This window comes from Chelonoidis abingdonii, chromosome 22 (assembly GCF_003597395.2).
Source record: "Chelonoidis abingdonii isolate Lonesome George chromosome 22, CheloAbing_2.0, whole genome shotgun sequence".
Classification (NCBI taxonomy): Eukaryota; Metazoa; Chordata; order Testudines; family Testudinidae; genus Chelonoidis; species Chelonoidis abingdonii.
The window spans coordinates 6,212,830-6,226,277 of NC_133790.1; the positions used below are offsets into that span (position 1 = coordinate 6,212,830).

At 47.3% G+C, this 13,448-nt stretch overlaps 1 protein-coding gene across 1 annotated transcript; it reads right to left on the bottom strand.

The window, feature by feature from the left end:
• Positions 1 to 250: 250 nt before the first annotated feature.
• On the bottom strand, positions 251 to 13,215 carry CCDC63 (coiled-coil domain containing 63). Its single transcript, XM_032800610.2, has 10 exons — positions 13,072 to 13,215; positions 12,179 to 12,368; positions 10,546 to 10,665; positions 9,800 to 9,981; positions 8,782 to 8,963; positions 7,215 to 7,435; positions 3,853 to 3,927; positions 2,461 to 2,653; positions 1,451 to 1,648; positions 251 to 372 (listed from the first exon to the last, which is right to left on the bottom strand). The coding sequence occupies exons 1-10, from the start codon at positions 13,173 to 13,175 to the stop codon at positions 257 to 259; spliced, it is 1,581 nt and encodes a 526-aa protein (XP_032656501.2). The 5' UTR covers positions 13,176 to 13,215; the 3' UTR covers positions 251 to 256.
• Between the last annotated feature and the right edge of the window lie 233 nt (positions 13,216 to 13,448).

The window sequence follows — 13,448 nt, forward strand, 5'->3', positions numbered from 1 at the left end:
CTGCCCTCCTTTCCACCCCAGAAATGGTTGCATTTCATTATGTGGGATGCCTGCCTATAATCTGTGGAGATTTGTTTCAAGTTTGTAAAAGGCTTTGGGATCCTGCTGGATGGCAAAGGCTATTGTAAATACAAGACAGTACTAGCAGTCCAGAGACTTAAAGTTAGCTTTGTTTATATTAAGCACAGAATCAGATTTTGATTTCTAGTGAATTAAGAACCTATTATTTATACCCAGTGTATTTGCTTTTCCCTGTCTATAAAATTATCCCTCTCTTCTTTTCTTTGTCCAGCGAGATCCCGCTAGATTTTTCCTTCTCGAAGTTCTCAGTAATCAGGCTGCGCAAACTGCCATGGTCCAAAGGCCAATCAACTGTTCCAAAAGAAATTAGGATTATTAGGGAGAAAAATCTCTCCAGAGCTTCAGTTAAAGTCCTAACTTGTCACTGCGCTTGCTGCAAACCCACACTTTTGGATAACTGTATCAGAAGGCTGCTAATACCATCTCATTAGTAATATGCAAATCCAGGGGCCTATGGAGTTTCACCCACTCACATTAGTGTTAAATATGGCCCCAGCTCTGCTATTGCATTTCATTCCCACAGCTATCTGAGTATAACGTTTCTAAGTCCCTAGACTGTCAGAAATTTGCCCACTCTAATAAAGCAGTGAACCAAATCCTGGGTAGGCACTGAGCACATACATCTCCCATTGACTCCAGCAGGAACTGCAGGCCCTAGGGAACTCCCAGCATTTGGCCCCATCTTAGAAACGATGGGGCCTGATTCTGTGACTCCATTCCCACACTAGAGGCAGAGGTGGAGGTGACTTTTAGCCATCTTTGCTTCCCTATATTTTAGGGCTATAAAGGATCCCGTTTTGTCCCTGGTTTAATTTAGAGCAGCCCCAAGGCTGCTCTTATGCTTCACTTCCCCTGGCCACTATGAGCCTTGGGAAGCAGAGAATAGCCAGAGTGCAGTGCACTCCAGCCATCCCATCACAGGACCTGGGAGCAGGGCTGGCACAGAGCCTTATGCCCACTGGGGCAGCCCCCTCCACAAAGGATATTCTCGTAGCATCCTTTCCACCTGTGTTATGGCTTCTTTATGTCAGGGCAATGTAAAAGGGCCTTGGCATAGTTGAGAACAAGGCCCAGTTAGATCTTTTAGAACAGGCTCCCAGCGTCACTAGAGCCATTTCAAGCCAGGCTAGATGGAACACAAGCCAAGGTAGGAACGTATTGGCAAGTGGGTAGAGGGAGATGGTTATAATCCCAGGAGCCTTTTCCACCTCTGACTGCTATGATCCTGCCATTTGATTCACATTCCCCCTTTTGTTCCTTTTGCTGTCTCCTTGCTCTACCCCAGCCAGGCCTCTGTGGTTCTATTCCTGTGTGTGATAGGAGGCGTTTGGATGCAAGTGAGGCTGGGTGAGAAGATGTGAGTACTTACAGTCCTCTATGTTCTCTGCCATGTGCTCTATGGTAGGGGAAGATGGGGGTAATTTCGCTGCATCTGTACTCTTAAGGAGTTCTGTGCCACCCAAAAATGGATTCAATAAAGGGAGCGAATCCTGCTCTCCCTCGACCTCCTTATAGCGCAGGAAGGATTCAATGAGCAGAAGATCATTGGTTTTCTTTTCTATGATGCCTGTGGGGGACAAGTTGAAACCAGTGACCCCCCAGATTAGGGTTGCCAATCTTCTAATCACACAAAACCGAACATAGCCTGCCTTAGCCCCAGGCCCCCTCTGTACCACCAACCAGGACTTTTAACAGCCCGGTTGGTGGTGCCAGCCAGAGCTGCCAGGGTCCCTTTTCGACCAGGCATTCCAGTCGAAAACTGGACACTTAGCAACCCTACCCCAGATCCAGGCTTAAGATACCATCCATTCTGAGACCACTTCTGGCAAAAGCCCCACTGGAAGGCAGGAACCTGGGTTCTACTTCAAGCTCTTGTGTGACATAGGTTATCACTGGCTAGGTGAGGCCTTGGGTTTGTGGGGCCCTATACAAAACAGACTAGACCCTATGGTCCCCCCCTAGAGACAAGAATAGAACTTAGGAGTCCTGGTCCCCAGGCCTCTGCTCTAACTAGTCAGCAACACTTCTTTCCACAGCAAAGAACAGAATCCAGGCTCCCCAGACCCACTCCAACCACTGGAGTGCTGTACAAAGTAGACCAGACCTCACATTCCCCCCCAGAGTCAAGAATAAAACTCCGCAGTCCTGATCCCCAAACCCTGCTCCAGCCCCGAGACCCCACATTCCCCTCTAGAGCCAAGAAGAAAACTCAGAAGTCCAAGAGCCCCTTGGTCTAGCTACTAGACCCACGTTCACTCTCACCATAAATGTGTGAGTGACTCACTTCTCTTTCAGTGAGTTTCTCTGAAATAGTTTGGGGTTTGTTTTTTTTGGAGCTTTAAGAAAATTCGGGCAAAGGAAAAATAACTAACAACTCACCAAAATACTGCATCAGGTTCAGATCCGTGATCTCCCCACTCTCACCAAGCTGCTCCATTATCTTGGTGTCCTCGCAGTGTATTTGTTTAAACAGAAAGTCCACAGCGGATTTGAGCTGGTCCAGGACCTTGCTGCTCTCTTTACAGGTGTACTCGTACAGGTTGGCCTCTTCAGTGGTTTTCTTCAGCTTCTCCTATCAGCATAAAGTAAAGCCATCCCAAGAGTTATCTAAGCTACAGGGCTTGTACCATGTACAAGACATGGGCCCAAAGCAACCCCCCCCCAAACTGTGCCCCATCTGAATACCCCAAGCTCTGTTTGCAGCTCAGGCCCAATTTCAGTTTAGAGTTGGAGGAGCATCTCCACACAGAAGGGGAGTGTGAAAGACACTGAGCACAAACCAGTGTGGAAAGGTTTTGGACTGATCTCATCCCTGCTGTAATTCTACTGATGCCATGTGTCTCGTGGGAGTAGCCCCCTCCTGGCAGCCCCTTGAGGATGACAGAATCATGGGACTGGAAGGGAACTTGAGAGGTCTTCTAATCCAGTCCCCCGCTCTCCACGCAGGAGATCACCACCAAGTGTCCCCTGAAAGATCATGGAGCAGGAGATACTCCACACTTAGGAGATAGGCTAACACCACCCCACTTCCCCCAAGTAATCTCAATAAGTTGGGAGGCCCCAGGTGGCTAGGAAGGGCCACTTGCGGGGAAGAATGAGCCAAGGGCTCCATGGGCCTGGGGTGACTGACAGGGCTACACCCTGAGCTCATCTGACTTGGAAGGTGATCAGGGTTAGTGTGCAGTTCCCAGTCACAAGGTGAGGCCTTCACTCGCAGAGCCCACTCCAGCATCCAGAGCCGGTGGGATTTCAGACAGGGTCTGAGAGAAATGGCTGGCAAAAGCCAAAGCAGGGTCCTCTGCTCGGATCAGCCAACCACTGCCCCCTGGGCACACACTGGTATCAGCGCTGACAGGAGGGGAGCGAAGGGACACCCATTGTCATCAAGGAGGGTCTAGAACTAAGGGCACTAGAAGGGGCAGGGGCTGGATTGGAGGACCCTGAACAGTGGGTCTGCAGCCCTGCCCACTACAGAGCCCTGAACCCCACTGGGCAGAGGTTCTCAGGGGTGGCCTGGAGGCAAAGGGGCAGAGCAGGACCAATGGAGGGCAATGGCCATTCTCCTCCATAGAAGGGTAGCATTCGGCCTCAGAGGCTGCAGCACTGGCAGTGGAATAGCTCCTTCTGCCAATGCCCATGCAGAGAAATCCCAGTGCCTGGCCAGGCCATGCAGACAGCATCTAAGGCCCAGAATCTAGCCCATACAGTACATACTGTACAGCCAGGGGGCAAGTCATGGGCTACCGAGCCTCTCCCCGGACAGCTCCTTACCTCTATCTCCTTGAGGCTGGTGTTGCTTTTGTCATCAGCAAACTTCTGTTGGGATTTTAAGTGAAGAATTTCATTCTACATAAAATATAAGCATATAAGACTAATGATTAGGGATGCCCCACACTGCTGAGCAAACCATATCCTGGGACTTTGTATGTAGTAGCGTCATTGATTCAGCTGTACGCTACCAATGGCAGTGTCCATGCTATACCCTTAGCAGGGCCGATCACACATAGAGTCTGCTTCCTGCAAGCTTCACTTCCTGCTCTCATTTACCCTGGCTGCCAATGGGCTTGCCTGGGAACAAGACAGACCAGAGTACAACTCCTTGTCTTCTTCCACCTTCTGTTAAAATAGTCCCTTCCAAAATCAAGCAGGATTTTCTGAAAGCAGCAGCAAGTCTTAGCAGTATTCACTCCCTGGGTGTTGGAAGAGCAAATGGGAGAAAAGTTCTACTAATCACAGCAAATATCATTATTCTGAGCTCACGTCACTGCAGCTTGAAAAATGTGGGCCAGTTCCTCCTCAGCTGGTGTAAATCAGTGGGGCACTGCTGAGTTACCCCAGCTGAAAATCTTGTCTTTGGTGGAGGGCCAGAAGCTAAAGGGATCGGTAATCAATCATTCTCTGTAAGGTATCTATCACCTTAGCATCCAAGTGATTAGAAACACTTTGGGGCATAACCATCTTTTTGTTCTGTGTTTGTACAGCCCCTAGCACAATGGCATGTTTGTACAGCACCTGACACACCTCCTAGGCGCTACAATTATGCAAATAATATATAAGAAAAAAGTGCTGCCACCCTAGTGCTTGGAATGCTTCAACCTGTCTATATTCGTGTCTGTTGTAGTCAACCGGAGGACCAGTAGTCCTAGGATCCAGTAGGACAGTACCCCAGTGGCTCTGCTCCAAAATGCAGTGACCAGCTGGAACCAGCTGAAAGTGTTAAACTGGAGAATAAAATCACAAGAGATCACAGACGGCCTCGTTGTGCTGTTCAACTCCAAGGTGAAATGTAGTACAAAGTCAGCATATTGGATTTGTGTTAACTGCTTTCAACTGCCAGGCTGCCGGGTGACTAGAACAACCAGCCAATGCCTGATGGAGGTGTTCCACACCTGGAAAGCACAGAGTATAACAGCTCCAAGGCACATGTGATGCATCATAAAGTTGAAGGAGCTAAGCAGAGTGTGAGTCCCGAATGTTCTATTTTCACCCGCAATGAATACATTGGTTCTTGCATTGGTTGCATGAATTAGCCACTGCTTAGGACACGTTGCCAATCAGTCAGATCACAGTCACTAGGATATAACTGCTTCCTAGTTAGAAGTCAAGAAAGGAAATATTTTTGGTTAGTAGCCAAGATATTCCTTTCCCACCACTAGGCTTCCCTTATCTCCCAGCTTCCAGGCATAAGTATCAGGGCTGATAAAGTGTTTTCTTCTTTAGTGCCACACAAACAAGAGGCAGTATTGGGAGGTAAAGCCTTGGAACTAATTCCTTCATTCCAGGGGACAATTAACTATCACTGACAGGTAACACAGAGACTTCTATCTCTAGGTCACTGGTTCACATCCAGGTCAGCAGTAACTGAAAGGTGTTACCAGCTGATGGATGTTTGGGGATATCAGTCCAAACCCTCAGGGGAACAAGTGTCCATATCACCAAATTCTCTGCTAGACTGACCCCAGTGTGGAAATTTCCACACAGCAGTGAAGGACCAATTGGGCCATAAGGACAGAACATCCTTCTGCCCCATAAGAGTGGTCCCTCCAGATCTGGGATAAGGCACAGGTAGAGCAGCTGGCACTGCCTAAGCTGTACCCTGTTCAGCAGGGGAACACACCTCTTCTTTGCTGCCATCCTAAAAGCTTTCCCAAGCACTAAATCCTCACAGAAGATACATTTTAAAGCCCAGCTTATGTAGAGAAAGGAAGCCAAAGAGATCGGCTGCTTTGCCACGGGGAGGAATTTTGCTGTGTCCAGCCACAGACCATCAGCATCAGCAGCCTCTCCCTACAGTCCCACTCTCTTTGGCTGTGCAGAAGATGGACCCACCAGCACCCTCCCCCTAAAGATCTCAGCAGCAGAGCCTGGTGGGGGAATAATAATTCTAGGCCCATTCTGCTCAAACACAGCTCAGAGAGTAATAAAGTCCCCATATTTTAGGGGTCCAGCAGGTAACTGCTGGGTACACTGGGCCACGTTCCTCTCGGCAGCACGGAAGTCAGTGTGGCTGAACTGAGGAGAGCTTGGCCAGTTATTCTCAGCCATGCATCTCTACTAACAGGAGACGCCGTAGCCACTGGGGAAAACCTGAACAGCTGAGTGTTAAGGCCTATCTTGAGTCTCTGGGAGACCGCTGGCCAGCTATGTGCAGTATGGGGCCCAATTTTCTCCTGAAAACAATCCTTTGTAGCAAAGTAAAACCTTCTCTGAAAGGATTCATGCTTCCACCCTCCCCCCATGCCTAACCTGTCCATTTAATGGGTCCCTCCCCGGCTCCCTGCCCTTGGTAGGCTGAGAGTGTCCCATGGAATCCCTTCCAGCTGATCCTGCTTTGATTTAACCAGATTGCACGGAGGCTGCAGTCCGCAACAGTAATGGACAGCAGGTAAAGCATATGAATTAGAGCATCATGCCCTGGCTGCAAGGAGGCCGTGGAACACTCCATTTACCCGTCAAATGAGCCAGAGCTTAGACAGTGGGCAAAAGAAAATCTGGGGATCCGGGCACTAGGAGCTGGAATGTGCTGCCTATTCAGTTCGAGTTTGGATTTGATGAAAATGTTATGGCAGGAGGGGAGCCAGGTTCCCGGGCAGGACAGAAATAGCTTTCCACTGACAGAGGTAAAAATACAGCTTTCTACCATTAAAACCTCAAACCAGGGGCCAAATCCTGAGTCCTCCAGCACTCACCTCTCTTGCAACACTCAATAGGAGTCTTGCCTGGGCAAAACCCTAAGAAGAGATTCCACGCTTGATCCCACCCAGTAGAATTTTTTGCACTATTTGCTGTCACATTTCTGTGCACATTTCCAGTGATGGCCACTAAAAATAACATCGGATGGGGTTTGGTCAGCATCTCATGCAGCGAACACCCTCAGCTCTGCACAGCTACTGAGCAACACTCTCTTGCAGTACCTCCTCTGGGTACAAGATGGCAGCAATGAGATGATGATTCTGTCTCCTAGACTAGAGTCCTTTTTTTGGATACCCCATTTATCTTCTAAAAGTCACAGGCTTGCGGTCGGATCGGCAGCTGAGGCCCTAGCGTGGGCGGCAACAGCTGCAAGAGCGGAAAGAAAAAAACCTCCTTCTAAAAGTAAACCAGAAGGGTGTAGAAAAGCAGCTGGGACTAACCTGAATGTCCTGTGTCTTCTTCTGCAGCCTCTCAATTTCATTGTTCAACTCGGTGACGTAGCTGAAATACGCAAAGTTCTTCTCCTCTTTCTCAGTGAAATCTGCCACCAGCTGGCCAATGTCCCCGTCCTCGCTCAGCTTCAGCAGGCGCATGTAAGCCACCTCGTAGCTCTCAAAGCTTTCACCTTTGCTCTTTCTGCCCCGCTTGCTTGCCTTTAGGGCTGGAAGAGACCAACAGCAACGTGCAACTGCTGGGCCAGCGAACTACCTCCATTTCTTGTCATTTCATCCATGCCCATCGCTGGCAAACTCAAAAGAATTCACCTGAAAACACTGAGGATTAAAGTCATGCCCACCTGGAGCGGGCGGGCATGGAATGCAAACTCAAGAAGGCCAACAAAACGGACAGCAGGGCTGGAGAATGGGACATACCAGAGAGACCAAGGGAGCTGATTTATAGAGACTAAGGGTACATCAACACAGCAGCTGAGAGTTGCAACAGCACTTAAAGATAGCAGTGTGGTTGGGCGCCTCGGGTGAACTCCTGCCCGACACCCTGGCTATGTACCTAGGGTGGCTAGCCCAAGCCACTAGCCAGGCCGCCCTGGCCACACTGCTATGTCTTGAGCAGACCTAGAGCGCATACATCTACCTGACCTGGGATTACACCTCCCAGCTGCTGTGTAGACATAGAATAAGAAAACCCAGGGTGGTGCACATGGCCCATAAACACCTGCAAGGAAATAGTACAAGTGGAGGATGGAAATTTCTCCCTGAGGATGGCAGGACTATTACCTTTGCCCTCAGTCCCATCGATGCTACCTCACTGAATTCAGCTAAGGCGAAACAATAAATGATTAGCCCCCTCTAGTGTACACTGAAACTAGAGCCTGTTTCCGCTCCCTCACCAACACCTCTCTCCAGCACCTCTCTCCCTCCTACTGCTGCAAGGTCCCACAGAATCACAGAAATGTAGGCCTGGAAGGGACCCCTAACACCGGCTGCCCAGTTACACAGCTCACTGAAGGTTGCCTTGTTTAAATCAGGAGTAACACCATGGAAGTCAATGAAGTTATCCTGGAGTGAGTGGAGAATCCAGACCATGGTGTCTCCGTAGCGTGGCCCATATCCTAGCTTCCCTAAAGCCAAGGGGATTTTTGCCAATGACTTCAGCACTAGTAGGATTTAGTCCTCTGTTCACAGATGCCCAAATGGTCTTTCACATCATCATTACTTTTATGCATAATGACACCCATTCTGTGGGAGAGGGTAGGGGCATTCCCTGGTCCCCCATGAGCAGGGGTTAACCCCAGCTCAGCGTCCCCATCCCCTCACACCCAGACTGAGTGCTAGGGTTATCGGAGTGAGACACAGGGGTGAGGATCATTCTGGGAAGGTCAGGAACAGGATGGACCCCAATCTGAGAGTATTCTGTCTTCCTGTTATGAACATTCTCCTCAGAGGACAAGACCCAGCTGACTGTGACCACGAGGTTTTATGCTGAGTCACACACCAGCTTCTTCCATATGGAGGATGAGGGGTGGGGGGTTATTATCCCATATGGTACCTTCTTCCCTTTTGGCCTGTTCCTCAAAGTCTGAGCGATCCACTAATTTGATGAGCATAAAGGCTTTCAGCTTGGTCTCGTGGTCAAAGACACGCTCCAGTTCCCTGAATTCCACATTATACTGTGCAATGTCTTTGCAGCGCCTTTCCTTCATGGCAGAAATCCGTGCCAGTGCCTCCACCCTAGATGCAGCCAGAAATCACACAACGCACCCCGTTAACTAGTTAGCCTTTCCTGTGTGACAATCCACACGTATCATTCCAGACACTGGTTCAACAATTAACTAGCAGCATGGACAGACTGTGGCTCCTCAACCGCACAACTCAGGAGAATGGGGTATAGAGTATTTCCCCTTAAGGACGTTGGCTAGACTATAGCCCAGGTTAGTAATCACCAAGTGTTGTGCCAGCTTAGCTGCTGTTTGGTGGTGCATGGGAAATGACTTGGTGTGGTTCAGTTTGCATAGGACAGAAGTTCACCACCCCATAAACCACCACTGCAATGGGCACTGATAGACCACCCTAGTCTTAGCTAAGAGGCCAAGTGTTTGATGGGGCCATCCCTACACGGTCCTAGTTGAGGTGCACTGGTAGTGGGCAGTTGGGTGAAGACCACCCCACTCTGCCTGTCCTGTGGATGAGCAGAGGAGCTCAGATTCTAGGTCCATCAATCAGGCATCTTTCCTGGGCACGAGAAAACCGATCTAGGCCCACATTTTCACAGTGGATTTTAACTCTGCTTTTGGTTCCCAGCTTTGGACATCTAGGGCCTGATTTTCACAGGTGCTGAACACCCACAGCTCCAGCTGAAGTCAATGGGAGCTGCCAGAGATCAACCCTTCTGAAAATCAAGTCCCGAGTATTTAATGTTGAGCACCCAGAATCGGTGGGCACTTCTTAAAATCTGATCCTAGGTGGATATTTATTAATGACTAAAATGGGCATTTGTGCCCTGGAGAGCAACACCAAATGTACTGCCAAGAGCTAGCGCGGCCTGTGCCTTTTCCTCTCCTATTTACCGCTGTTCGTATGCTTGGCTGGACTGCTCAATTGCATTGTCCATTGTTTTCTTTTGCTGATCTAGTTTTTTATGAAGTTTTGAATATGAATTGTCAAAAATAGCTTTCTGACATCGCAGGTTTTCAATCTCTTCTCTGAGTGTGGCATTTGTAGTGAGGATGGTGTCGAAACGGACAGTGACCTGGGAAGACAGGTTGCAAATGAAAAGTCTGTAAGGGAGGCAGAACAGCAAGGAGGAACCCAGCTATTATGGGTCAAACAACATAGAACAGCGTTAGGGCAAACGCAGCCCCACGGAAGTCTTAAGTGGGCCCTCTGGCTACCATTGTCTTTAATACAGCAGTGCAGCCTGCTGAACCTATAGGAGAGGCCACTTGGATCACGATGGAGCTGGGATCTGTGGCTATTGAAGTCCACCTGCCCTGTATCAAAGAAGCTTGCCTGCAATCAGCTTCATTTTGCTGTAAAGTAGGTGTAGCCCTTGGAGCTCCTGGGAAATTGCAAACATTGCTCTTGGCTGGACAAGACTGAAAGAGCCTTGAATGTGAAATATACAGCAAGAGTGAGTGAGTCAATGAAGACAGGAAAATTCCTTTGCGTTGCTTGGGTGAACCAGCAGTGCTTGAATTTTTAAATTACCTTGATAATAGAAAAACATCTTGCAAACACTCCACATACAGGTACCCAGCTAGTCAAGGAGCTGCAGTGCAAAATGTATCAACAGCATGGTCAAGCAATTGCTTACATGGTTTAGGCGATTCTCCAGCATCTGAATCTGCTTTTGCAGCCATTTGCTATCATTCACTTGTTTCACCTTTGCTACAACCAATTTTTGTGTTTTGATCTTTTTTTCCATCTCCATTACCTAAAAAAAAATAAAAAAAATCTATCTTTACATTCTGGATTTTTTGTCAGTGTGTTTAGCCAATGTAAATACCCATGTGTTGACCTGAACTACAGTAACCCACGTCAGTAATAATCTTAAATTTATAGAGCAGCTTTTATCCCAACCGATCCCTCTTCATAGACATTGAAGTACAAACTACAAACAGCAGTCACTTTATTTTTATGTCACCACTGAAATACGGCTACCTCTGGGGTGAAACAGCGCTGTTTAGGGCACAACAGGCACAGCAACACTATGCAACAGAGTAGAACAGAAAATGAAGAATATTTTATCATGGTACCTCTTCTGCCATGGTCCACGGGCCACCTACATCTGTGGAGCTCTTCCTGAAGGTGCATTAATGAAATGTTTGGAGAAATGGGGAGTTGGAAGAAACTTGCAACACAAAGTGGTCAGAAGAGTGAAACAGTTGGAAGACCCCCTGAAACTGACCCCTACCAGCACGATAGTCAATGATTCCGTACTGACTCACAAGGGAAGATGCCACCTGCTGAGTCTCCCAGAATCCAGATCACTTTTGCAGCATTTAGGTGTTCCTTGGTCTCCTCTAAAAATACTGGCCAAACCCAATTCAGCTGAGCCTGTAAGAGCTGAGGATATTTTTATTGTGCGTATTTGGTTGCTCTCCTTGAATATCAAGTCTCAGGGCACATAAACGAACGTAACAAAAAACACTATTTCTGCCTCTTATCCAAGAAAAACAATGAAAGCAAGTGTGGGGTAGGGAATATTCCCCAGCAAATCCCACACTCCCTTTTCCTCATCCAGACCACCCCCTCAAACCAAACTGGTGTATAGGAACACAGGGACCCGAGTCAAACCCAAAGTCACTGGGCAAACTTTCATTGACTGTAACAGGAACAGATTAGGTGGTCCATAATGTCTTCAAATCATGTGGTCTTTTGCTTGAGAGGTGGCATTATATTCCAAGGCCTGAGCTGACACATTTTATATACAAATACTTCAAACACAAGATTCCCCCGCAAACAAACTGCAGCCAGGCAAGGTTTTTCCCCCTAAGATTTTTATTATTTGTTTCGGGGCTTTATGCCCTTTGGCTATTTCATGCCATGATATTGCCATTGTGGTGTTCAAACTTATTAGGTCATAATCCTTTGAGTTACATTATCAGTTAGAGCAGAAACCTGAAAATGTATATCCAATATAGGGTCTGATCCCAAGACACTTGCCTGGGTAGTCCTTACTTATGCAAGAAGTCACACTTACTTCATTGGCACTACTCAGCTAGGACTTACTCAGGTGTGTAATGGATGCAGTACCAAGAACCTTGGTAGCAATCAGTGAATTGCTCTTTTGACAAGCTATGAAATGTGAAGGCACCTGAAGCTGCACAGCTGCAAAGCAAAGAAAGAGCTACTATCCCAGTTGTGACAGATAGGAGGGCGTCGTTTGTTTCGTGGCTTTGCTAATGTATATCATGTTTATCCAGTTAGCTGTTCAGATACTGTACCTTATCGTCAAGTTCAGCTATCAGGGCTTTTGTTGCTCTAATCAGAGAATCATATTCCTCTTTGGTCTGTAAAAGAAATTTAAGCTCCATACAATTTCTGTCGTCTAACATCATATTTCTCTGTGACTTTGTAAGGCTCAAGAGTAATGCAATCTCTTCATGTTCCTGCTTCAGTGAATATATTTCTTTTCTGTAGAAAAATGATAAAAATAATATTTGGCACTTAGCATCTTCAAAGCACCGTGCAAACTATTTAACCCTTGCAATTTCAGCCTCTAGTGAGGGAAAAATTAGTTTAGACAAATTATTTTAAAAGACATTCCCCCCAACCAAAAAAATTAAAGAGTTTTTCCAAAAATGTATACACTTTATAGCCTAATCCAGCTGTCCTCTTGCATTTAAAACTCCCACTGATTTCAAAGGGAGTTCTGCATAAGGGAGGATCAGGACCTAAATAAAGGGTCTCTAATTATTCTAAGCAAATAGATTAATTCTGTGAAAGCAGGAAATTCAAAAGGTTATCATGAGAATAGTATCACATAAAGAACCCAATCCTGTATTTCTTGTGCATCCAATATTCCCAGTGGACGAACCTGGCCTGGAGGATTGGGCCCAAAGCCCATAAATGTGTGCTTTTCCGAACTCCAGTATCATGTAGTATGCAAATCACAGAGAGTCATATTCCCAGCTTGTGCACTTTGGCATAGTTCTGTTGCAGTTAATGCAGCTACGTTGTTTTACACTAGCTAAGGATCTGGCTCAGAGTGATTTTAATGTAACTGCTCCTGGCATAAGTAAGAGCAGAATCAGGCCCACAGCGGACATGTGCGGCCCAAATTTGAAGGTGTCTTTTCTTATTCAGTCGCAGACTAGCAAAATGAAGCTGCCCTTACTCCTGATGGTACATTTCCTGTTGAGCCTTGACACCAAAAGACTTCCGTCTTTCTACCATGATCCGAAACTGCTGCTGCAGCTTCTGGAGCTCGGTCTCAGCCATCTTCTCCTTCTCCTTCTCGGTGAATTCCGAAGGGTCACTCCTGGACTGGGACTCTTTCCACCGCTGGGGAAATGGTACAGTTTTGTCAAAATCTTAATAAGTTGCTTAAGAAAGTTAAATACTAATACTTAGTGCCTATATAAAGTAACATCTTAACATTAACTAGTTCAGCCTCTTAGCTGTGCTGAGAGCTCGGGAAGTAGTCCTATCCCTGTGTTACAGAGGGGAAACTGAGGGACAGAGAGGGCTCTGTTGTGGCTTTAAAAGTCACAA